General features: G+C 42.1%; 1 protein-coding gene across 1 annotated transcript in view; it reads right to left on the minus strand.

Annotated features, from left to right (window-relative positions):
* Nucleotides 1–8,299: 8,299 nt before the first annotated feature.
* The window catches only part of ADTRP (androgen dependent TFPI regulating protein), a 33,541-nt gene continuing 17,942 nt past the window's right edge, over nucleotides 8,300–23,898 (minus strand). The window contains exons 5-6 of the mRNA XM_072154726.1: nucleotides 10,444–10,595; nucleotides 8,300–8,530 (exon numbers count right to left, since the gene is read on the minus strand). Of these exons, the coding sequence (XP_072010827.1) occupies nucleotides 8,499–8,530; nucleotides 10,444–10,595 (184 nt within the window). The 3' untranslated portion in view covers nucleotides 8,300–8,498. The remainder of the gene's footprint in view (nucleotides 8,531–10,443; nucleotides 10,596–23,898) is intronic.

Genomic DNA, 23,898 nt, shown 5'->3' on the forward strand with positions numbered 1-23,898 from the left:
AGTATACTGCATATAACAATATGAAATGTAAAATGAGAAATACTATAGTCATGAGGCTGGAGTACTACAAGTACCAGCTCATATGCTGAGTATATGAGCTGGCACTTGTACTCTGGCCTCATGGCCATAATACTTCTCATTGTACCCCTTTATTTTGCAGTATATGAGCCACATAATAATTCGCACCATATACTAAAAACAGGGAGAAACTGAGAACGGTTGAGGAAGAGCTTCGTGTGTGTCTTTCCAGCCATAAATAGTTTACAATATGGTATTAATGAAAAAGTCACCTAATCCTGAAAAAAATGACACAGTACACAGCTCCAAACTCTAAACGCTAGGAATTCTTTTGAAAGATTTATATTGAATTTTAACCCCTTAGTGATGTGGCCTGAAAAGGCTATGGTGACTGGGCATTTTTAGCGAATATTCGTAAGCAGTGGTTAAAGGGCCATAACTTGTTTTTTGTGCTACCTTAACTTTTTTTGCTGTTTTTTTCAGGACACATAGAGCTAGTTAAAACATAATTAAAGTTTTAAAATTTTTTCATTTATATTTATATTTGGGGTTAAAAGTGGAAAAAAGTATTTTTTGTTGTAATTTGTAGAACATATTTTTTTTTTATTTTCAAATTAACTCAAAATTAACATTATTAATGAATTCCCTATTTTGTTTCAGTCATTTTGATATATACAGTAATGGGGCACATTTACTTACCTGGTCCGAAGGAGTTCGCGAAAGTGCGTTGTCCGACTGTGACATTGTGCGCTCGATATTCTGCATTTGTCGCTTCCCCGCTCAGGTCCGCCGGAGTTAACCATCTTCCTACTGTGCATGTAAGTGCATGGCTTGTGACACAATTTTTAAGTCAAATCCTGTGCTCTGTCAGAATTCGTTGGTTTTTACTTAATAAAACTTTCATAAAAGACCCCTGGGGGACATTTTCACTTTTTTTTCTAATTTTATTTTATTTTTTTTGTTTTACAAGTTTTCCCCTGTAATTGAAGAATCTAAAGTTAGAGAGGAAAACCCCCACCTGTCACTGTTGATGCTGATCAGAGCTGAACTGGGTCTAATAAGGCCCAACAGCTCTGATTAACCCCTTAGGCCCGGCGGTCACGTGACCCCCGAGTCTATAGAACTGGCGGCAGTGCTGAGGAAGGAGGCGTGACCACGAAACGTCACAAGAATCATGCGAGCGCATGACCCGATGTTCTGCTAAAGAATACCTGTGAGAAGTCTCTACAAGCCACGGTACAGTGAATCTCGAAAGTGGAATTGCATCTATGCAACCATTGCAAAGAAGTCTAAGGACTGCATTTGGAGGTATATCCTCAAGAAGTTATTTATAATAATAAGTCTTTTCTACATATTGTACCTTTTTGTAACTACTATGCTAAAAGAATTATATAAAGCAAAGACATTTTAAAGAAAACTATTTCAAGTGGTTCGTTATTTTGATTATATTGTGAAAGGAGAGGAGCCAAAAACAGAGGCACAAAAACAGAAAAGGGCATCTGGGCAAGGTATTAAGGAGCTTCTATTGGGTTTATCCGAAATGAAGAAAATAATGGGAAAATATATGAGCAACAAATGTTACATTCTACTTGTCTGTACAGTGAATCAGAAGCCAGCAGGTGGCACTGTGTCATTCCACATCATTTCTTGGCTGTGCCTGTGTAAGAACAATGTGAGGTTAGGGAGGTCGGTCGTGTTTTTCCTTTACCTATAATTTGTATTGGATGTCAGGGCTGTTATACACTATTAATTGTGACAGTTATATCACAATTATATGAAATGTCTAAACAATACAGCAGAACATCCACTAGTATTCTGTTGTCCAATGTAGATTCCAATTAATCGTTACACTAAAACAATATTGAAAGCATTTAGAAGACACAGTTTGATATGCCCAGGGGCGTAACTTGGACAAAGTGGCACATAAAGAATGTGCATATGGTAGAGCGATATAATGGCGCTGGACTGCTAAGAAGTATAAAATCTGATTTTATTGGTATTAAAACCCCTGGTTGGTACAAAATAATAAAAAGGGGGATACTTGTAATGAGAACAACGCGTTTCGCGCTCGGACAGAGCGCTTCTTCTGGTTCATATCGGGGGCGTAACTTGAGGGGGTACAGAGGACTTACAGATGACCCCTAGTTACAAACGGACCTCTGGATTTTGGTAATTTACTGTACTTTAGTCCTAGGCTACAATAAACAGCTGTAACAGTTATCATGGGTGACTGCAATGAAGCTTTAGTGTTAATCCTGGTTCTTATGACAACCCATTTTTGAAATACAATTGTGACAGAGACCCAAAAAATTCTGGCTGGGGCTACAATTATAAAGTATACAGTTCCAACTTACATACAAATTCAACTTAAGAACAAACCTACAGACCCTATCTTGTATGTAACCCGGGGACTGCCTGTATATACCTAACATTATAGTGGGAGGCCTGGCACAGACTTTGCACTGGGGCCCATCAGCTTCTAGTTACCTGTATGCTATGCTTTCTCTCATTCACACATAAGCCAGCTCAAGATTGTTACTATAGAAATCTCATGGACATTTTTGTGCCATATGGAAGCCACATCCAAATGAAAAAAAAAAATCCTTCCATTACAAATGTAAAGTGCTGCAAAATATGATGGTACTAAATAAATAAGGTTTATTATCCAGTCCATTGATTATATGAGGTTATTTAGGGACTTTCCATTCTCCAGTGATATAATAAAACTTACCTATGACATTTACCCTCAAGAAAAGTCAGTGGCGCACATTCACTTACCCGTACGGAGTGCATTGTCCGACGAGAATGCACTGTCCATATCAGTTGGATCATCCGACGGCCCACCCTCCGATTTTTTTTGGCGCATGAAAGCCAGCATAGCTGATTGAGTGTGACACAATGCCTGCACAAACTCCTGTTAAATATCTGACAAAGCCCGTGAGCCGGGCGATACGCGTGGGGCACTCTCTCCTCCCCAGACCGCAACGACCTTACTGGTAATATAATTTTTTATATTTGTATATTTTCCACAGATTATCCACTTTGGACCATATATTTATTATAGTATTTACTATTTAAATGAGGGATTTGTTTACCTCTTTTGTCTCGGTCCTAAATATATGTTTACATTGCTTTTTTAAGCCTATTATTTACATCTATTATATACTGTGGTTCATCTGTGATTTATTCATGTGGCGGGACTGGGGAGTTCGTATGTGATGTACACCCAACTTGTCCTTTGGGTTTTTAAGTATGTTTTAACATGATTTACCAATAAAGTTTAATTTATGTCATTTATACACATCTCCTATTGTGTCTTTTACATTGGTAGTTTCTAGATGTGTGACTAAGTCCCTTACTGCATTATTTTTGCCCCAATCTCTCAACAAGCAACCCTGTTAAATACCTGTCACAGCCGTGCAAATCATAAAAACGCTGCAAAGTACGACGATAGTGCAGTGTGCGACCCTTAGTGAATAGTCACTGCTCCTTGGCTGATTGTGGGGTCTTGTTATTACATTGCCAACTGTTGTGTCATGGTTACTTTATTGGCTACTGTGACTATATTGGCCCTGTTACTATTTTGGTTATTGTGGGGGCACTGTTAATATATCGCCTACAGTATATAGTAATAGTGCCACCAGAGTAGCCAATATAGTAACAAGACCCCACAGTAGCCAGTACAGTAATAGTACCCCCACAGTAGCCAATATAGAATAGAACACTCTACAGTAGCCAGGTCCTGTTAATATCTTGGCTACTGTATTGGCACTGTTTTATATTGACTACTGTTGGGGAACTGTTAGTGTTTTGGCTACTGTGGGGACTTGTTACTTACTATATTTGCTACTGTTGCAACACTGTTACTATATTGGCTACTGTGGGGGGCCTCTTACAATATTGGTTACTGTGGAGGCACAGTTTATTTATTGGCTGCTGTGTGGCCCTGTTACTATATAAATCTATAACTAAATATTTTTGCAGGTAGGTATGTGAACAGTTTTATTTCTTATTAGCTATTTTTTTTTAATTCTAGGCTGGAAAGCTTTAATATTGAAAAAATTAAATGAAATTGTTTTTAAATAAAAAATGTTATTTTAAATATTATAGTAATATAAAAATAATTTACAAAATTGTGCTTAATAGAGTAGGTATACTCTAATATACACTATAAAAAGGACTCTCACAAATGAAACAACCTGTTGTTAAAAATGTGTATGTTATGGCATTTAAATGGTGTCGGCGGCTTTGTCTGCAAAATCTAAAGTGTTAACACCTGCGTTTGGTCATGGTAGCCGGCGGAGGGTTGAGCCAAATACCGAACCGGATCATCTGGCTGGGTTAGGGGACCAGAACCCATATTGTTTGACACAGACCGGAACATTGTGGCTGTAATCTGCTAATCACTGTTTATTAGAATAGGTATTATTTTTTTCTAGCACCTTATTTTTTCTATGGTCACAATCTGCCATCACTACCTGGACATATCACCTTCATGCACCCCTGTGTTACTGATTATTTTTCTCTAAAGATAAAATTCTACCATTATTATAACATTATTATTGCATTTCCTTATGTTTGTTTCTTACCAAAAGTGTACATCTATTTCAAGATATTTCCTTCATAGCTGCTGAACAGGTTGCATTATTAAAATCTCATGAGGTGTGCAGTGAAGATATGCCAAGAAACCAGACACTGCTTGCTATAAAGATGCGGAGGTGTATAAGAAAAACACAAGGGAACAAAATGAAGAAGTAAGTTTTGGGTGGGCGTCTTTGTTCTTTCTGTGCTGCACTTAATTCATTTTCTCAGCAGAGAAGACAAGGCAACAGGACAGTAAAATCAACTGAAAGATAGTAATTAAGACTGATTTTATCTACTCTTTTTAACTCTCTAGTATACATTTACCTTTATATTACTACATATAATCATATTTCTCCCGTCTACGGAACAGTACGGTGCCACGAGTGGCGCCATGCACCTATTGCCGTCTGTGGGGGACATATATATACGTCGGGCCAAATGGAGCGATCAACTGAAATTTTCTTTTTCAACCTGTCTCTACTGAACAATTTTCACAATAATCATCCAATGTAAGAGCTATTGGACATATCTTAATAATTGTGGTATCATGTGGCAGTCCCGATGTTCCAACTACTGGCATGCAGGCTCTGTGCACCTGTAAAAACACTATGCCAGAACCTGCCTGGCATAGAATTCTGCTATAAACCGTACCTGGATCCTGACACAGGCTATAGTAAATGCAAAGAGACATCCCTCCTCGGCCCAGCCCCTGCCCACTTACCATGAGGGGTGTTTAGTGGTAAAAGAGTTGCAATTTCCAGCCTTGCTGGCCAGGTAAAAGTCATGATAAATGATCTCCAGGGTGTCTTTTATTGATTCTGAAACAGTTGGAATAATATAAAGGAAGTCTTTCCAATAGAGATGAGCGGACGCAATCTTTGTGTTTGGGTTCGGATGTGCCTGTGGCCAATCTGTTCGGCTGCTAATCCAGCAATATGTCGGGGTTGCACAGGCGGAACTCAAACATAAACATGGGTCTGCTCATTTCTACTAAGTCTATTAGTTCTGTTTGTGATAAATGTGGTAGTGGAGGCAGCTCGTATATTTTGTAAAAGTGAGATCACAGATATCCATGGAAACCCAAGTCTGTAATGGTGTATTGAAAAAAAAGGTGAAGATGCCCTGACATCAATATCATCATAAGAAGCATCATTTCCAGCTTGGAAAGTAGAAGATTGTAAATGGGTGATTGGAGCATTGATATGAAGGTCAATAGACTGAGTACAAATGGGTACAAACGTGTCTGGAAGAATCAAGGGGGGAAGTGGGCTATGCAGGATTGAGAAATTGAATAAACTTTCAAGTACATTGAAAAAGTCCTGGGGACATGGGCATTGAATACCTGACCAGGATCAATGGTGGACTCAATCTTGGGCTGTAAGGGAGAATGTGGAGTGTGTTCATAGACCCCAGTACTATGGGTATAAAAAGGACACCATAGTGTTCCACCATTGATTAATATTGGTGCAGATGCAACACCCAGAACCCATATTATCTGTTTGCTACTGCCATTGTACTATGGATGAGACTGGATGTGGACATTGCAAAACAGCCATGCGGACCCATGCATAATTAAATGCATGATCTCAAAGAGTACAGCTCCCTACAACAATATCTCCCGAGAAGAGCCCCCAAACACTCCTTTAATCACTTTTCTTTGATGGCTCTTTTTACATTGCCAGTTAGGGGCAAGTGGTTGATGTGTTCCTACATCGTAAATGGCCGCTGCAAATTTATGCACTCATAAATTAGTTTGACATTTTAGTTCAATTTCTGGACTACTGGAATCTACCTAAAGCCACAAATATCTTTTACATCTCTGAATGTAATTATTTTCGGTCTTTAAAGAAACTACTCAAGCTACACTTGACTGGATTGTATCAATAGCCTGTTTTTCCATAACACTTGTATATTATGAAACAGTATCTAATGATGTTAATTTTTCTTTTTTGTTGTATGTTTTGCACATAAAGTACAGATGATTATAAGCTATTTGCCTGCTGGGCTTATATATATATATATATATATATAATATTTTCCCGTTTCTTCTTACTTATGTGCATTAATAAAACTATGCAGGTTTCCTATCCAGAAGCTCATTGTCTGTGGGTGGGAAATTCATTCAGTAACAAATTATATTTTATGCAAGATGTACGACTCATCGCTAAAAATAAACACTGTACATACTTGCAAAAAAAATCAATGAGATTAGAAGTTCTGAACACATGGCATCTTATTAGTTACGCTGTAATGGAATTTGTATGCTTATATTATTGACAAGAGAGCACCCAGTGGATGAACTTGTAGACATGTCATGCTGTGGCACCTTTATATCGCTATTAATAGTGGTTATGAAATACTAATCAAAGACAAGGAAACATTTCATCAAGAAAGCACAATAATTAGAGAGACACTTTAAGAAATCACCAAGAAAGAAAAATGTCAATTGGAAGAATAGGTAATAATGTGCTCAAACAGCCATTTTACTCCTCGATCCAATTCAGGCAATTACTAGCTTTGTAAGAAGAAAACAGTGAATGGTCATTACTCTACAGCCATTTTCGAAGGATTATCAACCTCATACTGGTCAGGAGATGTCAATGTATGTTAGACATAATTTGGCAAAGTAAAGTTATTATGAATCTAGTTGCTTTGGAAGTCATTGTGCGACTACCTTTTTTTTTAATTAAATCCAGTAAAAAATGTGTGTACTAGAAAATGAATGCAGAAATTAATATAATTTATTTTGATGGAATATATTAAATCATAGGCTATTCCATAGAATTTTGATTGGTGTTGGAGTCTCTTCCTATCTAAAGGAAGAATGGACAGAAGCCTCTCTGGCTGTTATTCCTGCACAGCAGTAGTCCTGTCTAGTGGAAGATTATGACTACCATTGGCACCTGGACTATACAAAGATTGTGGTCTCAGGTTTAACATACACCAACCTGTGGGACATATAGCTTGCTCCCGTCCATTTCATATGCAACATTTTTTTTTTAATAATATCCAGTTGAGTGAATGTATGCAATATGACAGATGAAATCAATTGAAATGCCAAAACTCAGATGAGAATACCCCTTTAAATGCAGCACGCCCCCAATGTACATTCAATACTCCAATTAATTTATCTGTATATAAATATATATATATATATATATATATATATATATATATATATGTGTGTGTATAGTATGTATATAGCCCTGCATGTGCAGCACTCCCCTCTTTATTTATAAGCTGTTCCACATATTGAGCACTCACGTATTGAGCAAAGAAAGCATACACCTCACTGCCCCTCCTAATTTATATTTATATTTACCTCCTATTGAACTTTTTTTTTTAATTTATGTATACCCCAATCCCCCACCTCATTTATTTATGTACCCAGTACTAAAATAGTAAACATGACTTACCTACTGGTGATTCCTCAGTGACCTATTCTTTTAGCTCTACTGCCCAGGATTTTGCAGGAGGATGCAGTTAGTGTATTATATCGTTCAATCAATAGTCCCTGTGTCTTGAAGACACACAGACAATTAATTAATGTTTTGGCAGCGTGAACCTGACATTGCTTAATTTTTAGCCTTGTTATAGCAGAGAAGCTCACAAATGTCCAATAACGGAGACATACCAAATTTACTTGGTTAAACGCTTTGTAAATTTTCATAAATAGTAAAATAGAGCTGCAAGGATAGAGTTTTATTTGATTGATTTATTTTCTATGACATCAACCATACAGGATAAAAATCCCTTCGTTCCAAAGGCACCAAATATAGTATTTTTCTAAGGAATTGACGGATCTGGTATTTCTTTGTTCTTTGAAAGACCAATTTCACATAAGTTAACACATCCGTTCTCTTCTATCCCTGGAGGGTTTGACTTGTGAGGGACGTTTACATTTTTAGTTTCTTGTTTTGTACTTCACCTGGTTAGATAAAAAGATAAGAAAAAGAGATGATCGATCTATCTATCTATATATATATATATATATATATATATATATATATATATATATACACAAAAATTAGAGTTCAAGTCCGCACAGCTGGCTTGGTCCTTACGTAGATGCAAATTGGAAAAAGCGAGCAGCACTCCAGAGGTAGAATTCAAAAGTTGGTTGGCCTCAATAAAGATCACAAGCTTTTGAATTCTACCTGGAGTGCTGCTCTCTTTTTCCAATTTGTATGTCATTTTTTCCCGTTCAATTTTACTCAAAGGATGGTGTTACAGGGTAGTCAGCAAGCTATATAATCCATTGCCACCATCATTTGCAAGAAATGGGTCAACATTCTATGGTAAACAATAGCCTTCTACATTGTATTTCCGATACGAAAGTCCATTTTCCACATATTTAAAATATAACATGCTGGTTTCATGCACTCTCTAAAGGCTGTTATACATTGAATCCAATATTATTTGGATGTAAAGTAGGCTTCAAATCTGTCAAAGTAGGCTTCAAATATGTATCAAAAAGAATTAAATAAAGCATACAGTATAAAGAATATCGCCGGTTAAAATATGCCAGTTATAACAAACAATCTTAATACAGGCAGCTGAATTTGTATGTAAGTCGAAACTGTATATTTTATAATTGTAGATCCAGACAAAAAAAATTTGGGCCCCAGTGACCATTGGAGTTTAAACATTTTTTGCTGTAATGGGACCAAGGATTATCAATAAAGCTTCATTACAGACACCTTACAGCTGATTATTGCAATCTGGGACTTTAGTAAAGCATTCAGAAAGCTTCAGCAGAGGTCAGAGGGGTCTGTCTGTAACTATGGGTTGTCTGTAAGTTGGGTGTGGACATGTGGACATGTGACCAGTGTCCATCTTCTGTCCTGTGTCTGCTCCACGCAAATATTTTCAATGCTAGTATTTTTAGGACTGTACAACTTTTTGATCACTATTTATACATTTTTTTGTATTTTTCAAAATGGCAAAAAAGTGCCGTTTCCGACTTTGGGCGCTATTTTCCGTTACAGGGTTAAAAACCGTTATTATATTTTGATAGATCAGGCATTTTTGGATGCGGCGATATCTAATGTGTTTGTGATTTTAGCTATTCATTTATATTTATATCAGTTCTAGGGAATGAGGGTTATACATTTTTTTTTTTAACTTTTTTTATTTTTACTTTTACTATTTTTCAGACTCCCTAGGGTACTTTAACCCTAGTTTGTCTGATCAATCCTACCATATATATTCCTCCTCATTCATTGCAATATGCTGATAGCACATTGTAATGAAAGGGTTAAAAAGAGACGACATGACAACAGATTGCCACTCCCCGATGACGTCACAGGGAGCGACGATCCTCAGCATTGCCGGCGGCAATCAGCGGGTAAGAACCCGCGATCAGTGCTAGCACCGATTGTGGGTGTTACTGATAAGTCTTTGCTGCAATATGTAGCAAAGAATTACCGGCTATGGAGAGGGCTCAGCCCTCTCCATGCACCGGGACTCGACGTGTGCCGTACAACTGCGGCGCGTGTCGGTAAGGGGTTAAAGCACCCAAATAAAAAAGTAGAGGTGTAATTTGGAGCACAAGTTGGAAACCGTAAAAACAGAGCTCACAATAAAATGACGCAAGTACTTATTTCACTGAACTTTCCAGTACATGGCATGGAATACAGCCGCTAGAAAGTACAAATTGTTATGCAGAAAACAAGCCGTCTTACAGCTCCGTACACTGAAAAATAAAAAGTGATGGATTTTTGAAAGTGAGAAGCAAAAATGGAATCACTTAACAAAAAAGTAGTTTAGGGGTTACAGTAATTGTGCACACATCATCAGATAATGCATTGGAATAAGGATAGTACCCAGTGTATATCTTACCCCACACTAGATAGTTAAGTGTTTCTCCAACAATATAGACAGTGGCTGCCAATACATTACTGCTAAGCAGAAATAGCAGAAATCCCAAAGGGGAAAGTAGTCCGAGAAAAGGATAAACCCAGTTTCCATCAGCAAAGTAAATCCATATTACCCTGCAAGAAATAAAAGAAATGTATCAGTTACAATATGAAAAAATTTAAAGAGAGTGTGTCAGTAGAAAGTGACCTAATAAACTACTACAACTTGGTTGTTAAGCAGAATAACACCTTCCAGATCATGGTTCTTTCATGGTTCAGTATTGGGGAATCATCCACAAAATCAACTTTGAAATGAAATATAAATTGGTTGTATAAGGTCACAGAGGTGGAGAGACCAGCATTGAAGACAAATTGTCCCTCTCTTAGAATACTCTTTTCCAAGGACACCACGAAGTGGCTCTCCTAAAGTCTGGTGCATGATGTCAAACACACATGAGGGGTAGTTCTGAGGTAGAGAAGACTTGACTTTGGTGCTTAAAGGAAACCTACCAGTTAGAATGGTAGGGGTAAGCAGTAAGTACCGAGCACCAGCTCAGGGTGAGCTGGTGCCGGTACTTACTTTCATTAGTGTTATTAACTGCTGTATCGTGGTTTTAACACTTTTTAAACTTTATTGCAGAAGAGGCTTCGGCACTGCGTGCACACGATCGTGCACGTGCCTACATAGGAAATGCCGGAGACGTTGCGTGCGCACGGTCGCACGCAGCGCCGAAGCCTCCTGGGTCATGAAAGAAAGATCTGAAAGGTGTGTAGCTGCTTGAAGATATACAGATAGTAGTTTATTAGCTTTTTTGTGATGAAAATTATAATACCACTGCACATTAGTGCTTTAATCTGTAGATGCCTACAGTCTGATAAGAGGTAAAAACTTGACACCCGACTCACATCTGTAGCGATTGAAGACATGGCCATGAATACACAGCTTTCTCCATTCACTTCTTTGGGACAGCAATGATTCTCTGAAATCCCATAAACAACAATGGATATTTACATGACCACTTCCCCTTTAACTGTAGACTTATGGGGTTGGAAAACCCGATTTGCCAGCTAGATGCAGGAGACGTAAGATATCCTGCAGATATCCCATGAAAATTCCAGCCCTTTTAAGGTCTACAAGACACATGTAAGGTGGACCCATAAATGCTCTGGATAAACCCTATATGGGGAGTTGAAAAATATGTTCTGATGCAACTACTGCTTTTCTTATAAACTTTTCCCCAAAAATTCTGATATTTTATAAAATATGAGCACCTCATTTGGTATCCGTCTGCATTGGGATGTGTTAATGCATAGTTAACAATGACTAGGATTTTAATTTTTTTTAGTAATTCGATTCAAAAAGTGAAGCTCATATTGTATAGAGTCCTTTCAAACAGAGCGAACTTTGTTTATTTATCTTCATGAATCTGGTGCACCCTGTACTGCTCGGGGAGTGTGCACCAACTTTTTCTGGTGCACCTTTAACATACAGCGTGCAACACAATTCTGTCGAGTGGCTATAATAAATGTGGTGCACGTTCCAAATTGGCACCTGAACCCCCCCTTAGGTGGAGAATTTTGTCATGTGGCGGACATATTGCAGCCATGACACTGATCCCTTAGTCTGGTTCAGAAGGTGACACAATCATGGGGAAGACTGCTGAGTTAACAGATGGCCAAAAGGCAGTCAATGAAACACTCTACAAGGAGAATACACCACAAAAGTGGAAGTGGAAGGAAAAAGTGTGATAAAAAAAGGTGTACAAGCAGCCAGGATAACCACAGCCTTAATAGGATTGTTAAGAAAATGCCATTCAAAAATTTGGGGGAGATTCACAAGGAGTGGACTGGCTAGAGTCAGTGCTTCAAGAGCCACTAAACCCAGACATATTCAGGACCTACTTCTGACAAATAGAAAACACCAGAAGCATCTTACCTGGACCAAGGAGAAACTGAACTGTTGCTCAGTGATCCAAGGTACTGGTTTTCAGATGAAAGTAACTTTTGCATTTCATTTGAAATCGAGGTCCTAGAGTCTGGAGGAAGAGTAGTGAGACACAATCCAACCCTCTAGAAGCCTATTGTGAAGTTTCCACAGTCAGTGATAGTTTGGAGAGCCATGTCCACTGTGTTTTATCAAGACCAAAGCAGCTGCCTACCAGGAAATTTTATAGCACTTCGTGTTTCTCTCTACTGCCAAGATTTTTGGAGATGTAATTTTTCTTATCTAGCAGGATTTGGCACCTTTCCACACTGCAAAACGTACCAGTACCTGATTATATAACCACACTATCAATGTGCCTTATTGTGCAAACTCACCTGATCTTAACCCCATAGAGAATCAATGGGGTATTGTTAAGAGGAAGATGAGAAACACAAGACGCAACAATGCAAATGAGCTGAAGGCTCAAAGCAACCTGGACTTCAATAACACATCTGCGGTGCCATTAGCACTTATGCCAAGGGAGCCCAAACCAGGTTTTAGATAGTATTTACTGAACAAACTTTTCATTTGACAAAAACATTTCTATGTTCAAAAAATTTTAAGCAGTTTGCCTTAAATAATATTCGATTTTCTGAAACAATGACTTTTGGGTTTGCCTTAATTGTAATCCATAATCATCAACATTAACATAAATAAATACTGTATATCCTTGAGTATAAGCCGACCCGAGTATAAGCCAAGACCCCCAATTTTAACACCAAAAAACTGGGAAAACCCATTGACTCAAGTATAAGCCGAGGGTGGGGAAATGCATTGATCACAGACCCCCCAGTATACAGCCAGCCCAGCCTGCCCCCAGTAGTATACAGCCAGCCCAGCGTGCCCCCAGTAGTATACAGCCAGACCAGCCTGCCCCCTTAAGTTTACAGCCAGACCAGCCTGCCCCCTTAAGTATACAGTTGAGGGCAGGTCTGCTGAGACCCATTTTTTTATGATACAAAATCTAGCGAGAAACAGCAACTTTTTTGCTACGGACTTCCCCCTTTCAGGACCTTCAACTCCTTGCTAGATACCCAACACACAAACTTTAAAGTAACCCTAAAAACTTCTTTCCAGTAACTTTCAATAGACGGGCAGAACCAAAGGGTATGCACATCATCAGCTTTTTCTTTGCCACATCTTTTACAACAAACAACAGAGAATTTTGAAATTTTTTTTGGTGTATAGTATGTTCTTTGGAGAATGGACAATTGGGCCAGTCGATGTAAAGGTATTTTAAGTATTTTACAGATGTCTCTACACGTTTTTAACCATGCCTGGTCCTCCAGAATCCCCATTTCCTCCACCCATTTTTCCTCCACTCTTTTAGAGTACCTGTGATGTCTTTGTAATATTAACATGTTATAAAGTTTTTTGTTGTTAATTTTTTTTCCTGATTGAGGCCCAAATTATATTTATCACAGGGGGCAAACTATCCCAGTCCTTCACTGCCTTGTTAGAAAAGGACCACCAGTGAGCCAATTGTAAATAGGTGAAATAGCAGTCCTGGGCGATCCCAAATTCTTCTTGAATTGCAGAAAAGGGCTTCATCCTACCACTCCTAATTATTTGTTGGAAATACACTCACCGGCCACTTTATTAGGTACACCATGCTAGTAAGGGGTTGGACCCCCTTTTGTCTTCAGAACTGCCTCAATTCTTCGTAGCATAGATTCAACAAGGTGCTGGAAGCATTCCTCAGAGATTTTGTTCCATATTGACATGATGGCATCACACAGTTTCCGCAGATTTGTCGGCTGCACATCCATGATGCGAATCTCCCGTTCCACCACATCCCAAAGATGCTCTATTGGATTGAGATCTGGTGACTATGGAGGCCATTTGAGTACAGTGAACTCATTGTCATGTTCAAGAAACCAGTCTGAGATGATTCCAGCTTTATGACATGGCGCATTATCCTGCTGAAAGTAGCCATCAGATGTTGGGTACATTGTGGTCATAAAGGGATGGACATGGTCAGCAACAATACTCAGGTAGGCTGTGGCATTGCAACGATGCCCAATTGGTACCAAGGGGCCCAAAGAGTGCCAAGAAAATATTCCCCACACCATTACACCACCACCACCAGCCTGAACCGTTGATACAAGGCAGGATGGATCCATGCTTTCATGTTGTTGACGCCAAATTCTGACCCTACCAAATCGAGACTCATCAGACCAGGCAACATTTTTCCAATCTTTTACTGTCCAATTTCGATGAGCTTGTGCAAATTGTAGCCTCAGTTTCCTGTTCTTAGCTGAAAGGAGTGGCACCCGGTGTGGTCTTCTGCTGCTGTAGCCCATCTGCCTCAAAGTTCGACGTACTGTGCATTCAGAGATGCTCTTCTGCCTACCTTGGTTGTAACGGGTGGCGATTTGAGTCACTGTTGCCTTTCTATCAGCTCGAACCAGTCTGCCCATTCTCCTCTGACCTCTGGCATCAACAAGGCATTTCTGCCCACAGAACTGCCGCTCACTGGATGTTTTATCTTTTTCGGACCATTCTCTGTAAACCCTAGAGGTGGTTGTGCGTGAAAATCCCAGTAGATCAGCAGTTTCTGAAATACTCAGACCAGCCCTTCTGGCACCAACAACCATGCCACGTTCAAAGGCACTGAAATCACCTTTCTTCCCCATACTGATGCTCGGTTTGAACTGCAGGAGATTGTCTTGACCATGTCTACATGCCTAAATGCACTGAGTTGCCGCCATGTGATTGGCTGATTAGAAAGTAAGTGTTAACGAGCAGTTGGACAGGTGTACCTAATAAAGTTGCCGGTGAGTGTATATGACCCCTTTTGTGATCCAAGGAGAGGCCAGAACCCCGGGGACCCCTAGGTTCAGGTTCCTCCATATAGGGGTAAATGGGAGTAAATCCACCAATGTCCATAGGGATTTTATCTCTCTCCACACCTGAGACATGAGGGAAAGGGTTGGAAGAGATTTCTTTCTATCTTGCCCGTCCCATATGCCAGTCTCCAATATTTCTAGTATATTCAACTTCTTTATGCCCCCGTCAGTCCGTAACAACCTGGAATGCGAATCCGCCAAAGGCAAAGAGTCCCATATCAGAACAATTTTTAGTTGTGCAATTAAAAAATAAATTTTCATATCTGGCAGTCCATAACCTCCCTTTTCTATTGGGACCATCAGGACCTCCAACTTAATACGAGGTTGTCTCCCCCTCGATACCAGCTCCCTAAAAAGACTTTCAATTATCTTAAAAGTCCCCTGATCCAGATAGGGGATGCAGAGAGTATATACAGAATTTTTGGAAGTAGCTGCATTTTAATCAAAGCAATTCTACCCAACAAGTTAAGAGGTAGTTTTTCTCACTGTCTTTCTGACATGTCCTAATAGCGGTGTGATATTAAGCTCAATAAATCTAAGTATGTCCACTGAGATTTTTATCCACAAGTAATCTATAGAGCCATCCGGTGCCAAAATTTCTATATCCCTAAGCATGAAACCACCTAATGGGTCTACTGGGAGACAGGCAGATTTCTGCCAGTTTATCATTAGTCCAGATCCCTTCATGCGAACCGCAAAAAGGAAGATGTCGTCTGCGTATAATGATATTTTGATACGTCTTGCATTCGTTTGACTAATCGGAGGAGGGCAATTTCTTCTTGGTGAGGTCCGTCAGGGGCTTAGCCAGGGTACTATAGTGTTGTACAAATCTTCTATAGTAGCCGGCCGTGCCCAGTAAGGACTTCACCTGTTTTTTAGTCCTGGGGGTGGGCCAGGGCGCAATGGCATCCACTTTCCCTGGCTCTGGCTTCAGCACTCCCCCACCCTTCTCGGTGTCCTAGGTAGTGGACCTCACTCATACCCATCTGTCACCAAGTAAGAACTTTCCTCCGGAGAGCAGGTCGCACGTAGGTCCTGCCAGGAGGTAGATGTCGAAGATCCACAGGCGTGGCCAGTAGCAGTCACTCAGGTGGGCTGACATGCCGAGGCACCGGTTCCACCCCAATGAAATCGGAGGCACGAGAGAGGGCGTTGGCCTTCATGTTCCGCTCAGCCGGCTGGAAATGTATAAGGAAATTAAAATGGGAAAAGAAAAGTGACCAACCTGCTTGGCGTGGATTGAGTCGCTGTGCAGTCTGGAGATAGAGAAGGTTTTTATGATCAGTATAGACACTGACTGGATGACGAGCATCCTCCAGAAGATAATGCCATTCTTCCAAAGCGAGTTTAATAGCCAGAAGCTCCCGATCACCAATAGAGTAATTCCATTCTGCAGCTGAAAAAGGTCTTGGAGAACAACCCACAGGTGTGAGAACGGCCCTTGGGACCCTTCTGCGTGAGAACAGCTCCAGCGGATGAGGTGTCAACCTCTAGCAGGAATGGTTTTTCAGTGTCAGATGAACGGGAGCAGATAAAAAGGCAGATTTAGCTTTGTGAAAGCGTCTACAGCCACCAGAGGCCAAAGCTTAGGGTTGGAATTCTTTATGGTCATCACCATAATGGGAGATACCAGGGAGGAATAATGTGGGATAAACTGCCAGTAGGAATCTCTGGATAGCTTGTTGTCCCACAGGACGTGGCCACTGAAGTACTGCAGACACCTTAGCTTGACATAGAGGTGATTGGCTCTCAGACGCCTGAGAACTTGCCGTACATGAGCCCGATGGGACTCAATGCCTGCAGAGAAAACCAGGATGTCGTCCAGGTAGATCACGACACAGGTATAAAGTAAGAGTCTGAATATGTAGTTGACAAACTCCTGGAACATCGCCGATGCATTACAGAGACCAAAGGGCATAACAAGTATTTCATCACCTATACGGATGTGGTTATACGCAGGTCCAACTTGGTGAAAACCATGTAGACGATCAAACAGTTCCGTGATCAGGGGTAGTGGGTAGGTCTCGTGGTCTCGTGGTCAGGTCCAGGCACTGGGTCAGGGCAGGTGGCAGAGATGCAATGTCAAGGTCCAATCTGGGGTCAGCAACGGGAGGTCCAGGCAGATGGGACCGGGAACTCAGGCACACGGGAGACAAGTACACAGAAACACAGCAACATGGAGGAACACTGGTAACACAGGAACACGGAGGGACTCTGGTAACACAGGAACACGGAGGGACTCTGATAACACAGGGACACAGAGGGACTCTGATAACACAGGGACACAGAGGGACTCTGGTATCACAGGAACATGGAGGGACTCTGGTAACACAGGAACACAGAGGGACTTTGGTAACACAGGAACACAGAGGGACTTTGGTAACACAGGAACACGGAAACACAGCAATACAGGACTCATGAGCAGGTACGCACTGGAATGCAGGAATACTGTGGAATTGTCGCAAGGAAGCTTTCTCAATGGTGCAAGCACAAAGATCTGGCAGGGCTTGCAGGAAGAGGTAGGCTTAAGCAGAATTTCCAAAAATGGCCAGCGCCATTTAGCGGTAATTGGCGCTGGCCCTTTAAATCTCTTGAAGCCAGCGCGCGCCCTAAGGAAGTTGGAGCCGGAGCCGGGGCCTGTAAGTAGGATGGACACTGCCTCAGCAAGGGGACAGAAGCAAGAGTGAGCCGGCGGCCGTGATATGGGTCGAGGGATCACCAGTTTTTTCGTGCATGCAACACATTTATGTCAGACTTCCGACATAAATGTGGTGCACGTTGCAAATGTCTACCGTAACGTAATAATTTTGGTGTAGATTTCTGCATAAATGTGGGCCAATGTGTTAGTAATCCAAAATTTAGTTTTGCAAAAAGAAAATTCAGAATAGCCTCCAGTTTGGGGGCTGAAACTTTACATGAACTTGGGGAAAAAAATAACTACTTTTTCTCAAAATTTTGATTGTTTCCAAGTCCTAGGATTTAAACAAATATACATCTAAATGCATGTATGTAGAGACAGGCAATTTTTAAAAAAAAATTAGATTCACCGAATCGAATCATGATGAATCACATTAAAAAACAGGTAATTCCTGGCTGCAGAGAGCCTGTAGGGTGTTGTAGAATGTTGTGCCATGCTCAAATATGCATAGGGAGCATGGTTTGGTCTTCAAACAATGCTGTGTTTTAGTATGACACGCACATGACAACCGCCGCTCCTAGAATCGCTTCACTCTTCAATTCCACGGGCACTTACAGGGGCCAACTTGACTAAATAAGTGAAGCGGGAATGCAGCCTGACAAGGTAACATCTGTGCCAGCTCGAAAGGACTGAGGTGAGGGCCAAGATCCCACTATAACACCAAAGAGTGCACTCTTTTTACACTGACATCAGATGATTCCATTGATTACTACAGAACCTGTTCTGTTAAAAGCAGATGCATGTAGAAACCCCCCAAAAATAGTGGAGAGGGTGTCGGCAGTAATTTTGCATTGACGTCACTGATCATTTTGCCCTTCTTTTCATCCGACAGTGTCCGTTTTCAATCGGTCAATGATCCATCAGTATTGCTAAAGTCAAAAACAAACAGGAGTTGATCCAAAACAGAGATGACCTGTAAATGGAATATTTGCATGTTCTCTGTGTTCTGTATCCACTCCTGCTTTTGGCTATCAATCCTGAAGCTTTTCATTCCATCTGACAGATGAAATGAAGGGGAAAACCAAACATAGTGGCAATATCATAAAGTGGTGGAGGGCGAAAACAGCATTATGGAAATCAAAGGGTGTTCCAGGGAGAAAGCGGTCAGTTGGCAGCAGCATGAGTAGGCCGCAGAGTGGCACAATGACAAATTATAGAGGTGGCAGCAACATCTTAGGCCAAAGAGTGGCAGAATGAGTGTGGAGGTGGCGGCAGCAGCATCATCAGGTCAGAAAGTGGCACAGTGACAAATTTTGGAGCTGGCAGCAACATGGTAGGCCACAGTGTGGCACAATGACAAGCAGCAGGAGGTCAGAGAGTGGCACAATCATAGTGTGTATAGGTGGGCGGCAGAAGTAGCAGCAGCATGAGGCCAAGGAGTGTGACAATGACAAATTGTAGTGTTGGCAGCAACATGGTAGCCCACGGTGTGGCACAATGACAGAGTGTGGAGGCACCGGCAGCAGCAGCACCAGGAGGTCAGAAAGTGGCACAATGACAGAGTGATGTGGAGATGTGTGATATTTCCAGTCCCTGGTAAAGATAGTGGAAGGCAGATGGAGCAACTGGCAGCAGATGTGTGGCACCAAGAAAGTGGCAGCATCAGAATAGTGGCTGAGGAAGGTAGTTAGAATCCAGACTCATTTCTCAACGTTTGGGGGAGGTGTCAAGGCTGATCTAATCTGATGCATGAGGCATTGGTTTGTTGAAATCCTGTCCGATCCACGCCTGATTCATCTTGACAAAGGGCAGTCTCTCCACATTATGGGTGGACTGAGGGGGTTCTCCTTGGGGTAACGATGGCCCCCGCCACACTGAACACCCGCTCTGATGCCCCACTACTGGCCAGGCAGGACAGCGTCTTTACTGCAAACTGTGCAAGTTGCGGCTAGACATCAAGTTTGGCTGCCCAGTAGTCCAGGGGACCCTCTACCTGGGGTGGTAGAGTGCTGTCCAAGTAGGCCACCACCTGCTGGTGCAGGGTCTGCTCCATGTTCTGCTGCTGCTGGTGGCGGCTACCCTCTCACTAGGCGGGTGAAGGAAGCTGCTCATTAAGGACTCCAGACTTAAGCTGCTGCTAAAGGAGGTGCTACAGCTCCAACCCCCCCCCCCCCCATCTCCCCCCAGCAGCCGCGGCAGTAAAACGTGAGTGATGACTGTCAGGAATCCCCTGGTCAGACCTGACAGAGAATGGACAATGGCGCACATAGGCAGCGGCCAACTGTCTGCACAGTATTTCTCTATAATACGCCAGTTGTTTCTCCCTCTTGGCAGCTGGAAAAAAGGCACACATTTTGGACCGGTAGTGAGGATCCAAGAGGGTGGAAAGCCAAAAGTCATCCCTATGTTGACTATTCAGCTGTCACTAGGTCACTAGGGCCATCTGCGCAAGTGACTTTGAGGGATTCCCAGCCTCCATCATCACTGCATACAGCCACGGTGCTTCTGGGTCAACTGCCTCGTCTTCTACCTCCTCCGGATGCTCCTCCTCTCCTGTCACCTGAGTAGAAAAACCACTAATTGCACCAGACTCTGCTTGTGCTCCAATGTCCTCCTCCTCTTCCAGTTCAGCCCCCACCGGACTCATGTGGCCATGAGATGTAGTCGCCACTTCTCCAGTGCCCTGACCAGACAAATTTAGTTGCATCTGTTCCAGGACATGAAGCAGTGGAATTAAGTTATTCATCCTGTAGTCCTTTTAACTGACAAATAACGTGGTCTATTCAGGGCCTGAGCAAACGACAGGTGTCACACTTGAGCTGCCAGTGGCTGACATCATCAAAAAATCATTAATGGCATTTTTCTGTTCATACAGGCGGTCTAACATAAAGAGGCTGGAATTCCAACGGGTGGAAACATCACATATCAGCCTGTTGGGGGAGGCCATTCTGCCGCTGCAACTCGAGGAGGGTGTGGCATTGTAAGAATGGATGAAGTGCAGACACAGTTTCCTGGCCATTTTTGGAATGTCTTGCAGATGGGTGGAAGACTTCAGGAACCTTTTGAGAACCAGATTCAACATGTGCGCCACACATTGATTTCTTGTTGCATGACTTTGTTCGCCCAGGCAAACCAGGAGTAGAACTTTGTGACACCACTGTGCCTTGCACATGTGGTATGATGAGGCAGCACTTAGACATGTGGAGGCTGAGGTGGTGGAGGAGGAGGCGGACATTTGCGCAGGAGCAGAAGTTTGACAACGTGGAGGAGAAAGTGGCCTCTTCTGTTCAAGTTGTTGGTGTGGCTGGGCAGGAAGCACATCACCCAGTGGGGCTGTAAAAGACATGTACAGTCCCTGACCGTAGACCATAGAAATTTTGGGTTGGAGCTCTCCACCTCGATTCACCACAAGCCAAGTCTACGACTTGGAAAGGGAGGGACTGCAGTACCAACAACATGGACAGGAGCACGGTCAACTTCTGCACCTTAGGATGGCTGGATGCATGCAGTTGTCTCTGTAATCGCCTTGTATAACGACTGCTGGTGCCATGCGTAGCGAGAAGCAGGAGCATCTAGCCCGGGAGATGATGTCAAAGACAAACAGCTCCCTTCGGCAGAGGTGCTGGAGCCTTGAATGGCTGAATTGGCATGTGTGCCACTAGGTGTTGCTGCTGTTGCTGCGGCGGAAGGATGGACCCCCACATCTGAGACACGTTTCTCCAAGGCCATTGGATGGTGATTCTGCATGTGTTGATGTAGGGCACTTTCTGCCCGCAGATTCTACATATACACACGCTCGGCTCCTCTGGTGTCTTAACAAAAACTTACCGCCAACACTCTGCACTGAGTGACTGCTAACGCCACTGCCTTGTTGAGTCCCTGTGCCGCTGCTTACTTGGACCTGCGAAGCAGGTTTTGTACCCTGCGGCAGTTTGGCTCCCGTCCTCGCAATGCTGCCACCCTGCTAGCTCATGGCCACAGCAGCAACTTGCTGCCTGATACACAAGTTGACACTCTCTTCTCCGGACGATGATGATGAAGCCGTTGCTTCACCTGGCTTCCAGTCACTGCTGTTCTCCTCAACGGTCTCAGTATGCACAGCCTGACTACTTTCAAGTGCAACATAACCTCCTGTGCCCCTCTCCACATCTCTACTTTCCCGCCTACTGCATGAAGCAGCGGAAGTCTGCCCCACCAATTCACTGCCAAGCAGCTGCTGACTGTCCTCACAGAGTTCATCCTCGCTGTATAGTGGCGCTGAGCTCAGACCACCTAGCAGAACACTGAGCTAAATGAACAGGACAGAGGCTGGTTGAGGACAGGTGAGGGCCGCTGACCTGCTCCTGGGCCATGCCAACTAAGGTTGTATCTGACAAACCCACAGACTCTTGGCTGGGGTTATCAGATGTCATTTGGGAGGAAGTGGATGACCTAGTCAACCAATCGAGAACCTTTTGGGTTGTTTATCAACACACTGCCGCTAGATGACACCGGCAGTTTTGGCCTCACAGAGTCACCCCTGCTGTGACGTCCCCTTACTGTGCTAAGACCTGTGCCTGCTCAACCTGCCACCTCTCTGTCTGACATATTGGTTAACACCTTGCCGACCGAGGACGAACTATATCGTCCTCGCGCGGCAAGGGGTGTATGGAGAGAGCTCACGAGCTGAGCTCTCTCCATACACATTCGGTAACGGCTGTATAAAACAGCCAATACCGCCTGTCACTGCCGCGGTCGGTGCTGTCACGATCGCGGCAGTTAACCTGTTAAGTGCCGCGGTCGAACCCAACCGCGGCACCTAACTTACCTTTACATGGAACGTCATCAGAGGGCGGCGATCAGTTGCTATGGCAGCCTAGAGTCTCATTGAGACTTGTAGGCTTGCCATGTGCAATGATTTATAATAGCCAGCAGAGGGCAGGCTATTAAAAATCATTGTAAAATTGCTATATACTGCAATACAGTAGTATTGCAGTATATAGTATTAGCAATCGGACCCTGCAGGGTTAAATTACCCTGGAGGATCTTAAATAATGGTAAAAAAAAAAAATATTTAAATTAAAAAAAAAAAAAGAAAAAATGGTAAAAAAAGTAAAAGTTTAAATCACCCCCTTTCCCTAGAACTGATATAAATATAAATAAACAGTAAAAATCATAAACACTTTAGGTATCATCACGTCCCAAAATGTCCGATCTATCAAAATATATTAGCGAATTTTTCCGGCGTTTAACCCCGTAATGGAAATTGGCGCCCAAAGTCGAAAATGCCACTTTTTTGCCATTTTGAAAAATATAAAAAATTCTATAAAAAGTGATCAAAAACCCATACAGTCCTCAAAATGATAACATTAAAAAACGTCATCAAAAGTTGCAAAAAATGACACCACCCACAGCTCCGTGCACTGAAGTATGAAAAAGTTATTAGTGCCAGAACATGGCAAAATGAAGAATTTTTTTTTGTACAGAAGGTTTTAGTTTTTTAAATGTATGAAAACATTATAAAACCTGTACAAATTTGGTATCCCTGTGATCGTACCGAACCAAAGAATAAAATAGACAGAATCCCAAAAACTGACACTCTGGACTTTGAGAAAAAAATCACTCCACCAACTATGGGGATTTGACACAGAATTTTTTGATATCAACTTTAGCAACAAAAAAGAATTGAAATTTGGGGAATACAGAACCCAAAACTGACGTCCCTGGACTTTGAGCAAAAATCAGTCCATCAACTATGTTGATGTGACACATTTTTTTATATCAATTTTAGCAAAAAAATATAATGAAATTTGTGGAATACAGATCCCCCAAAACGGACACCCTGGACTTTGAGCAAAAATCACTCCTGTTGCTACGGACAGGCCTGCCCTTTTCCCAGACCTGAATCCAATTGAGTATATTTGAGACATCAGGGCACATTTACTTATCCGTCCCGTCGCGATCCCCGCTGTGCGTTGTCCGTCAAGG

The sequence above is a fragment of the Engystomops pustulosus genome, chromosome 5 (genome assembly GCF_040894005.1).
Source record: "Engystomops pustulosus chromosome 5, aEngPut4.maternal, whole genome shotgun sequence".
Classification (NCBI taxonomy): domain Eukaryota; kingdom Metazoa; phylum Chordata; class Amphibia; order Anura; family Leptodactylidae; genus Engystomops; species Engystomops pustulosus.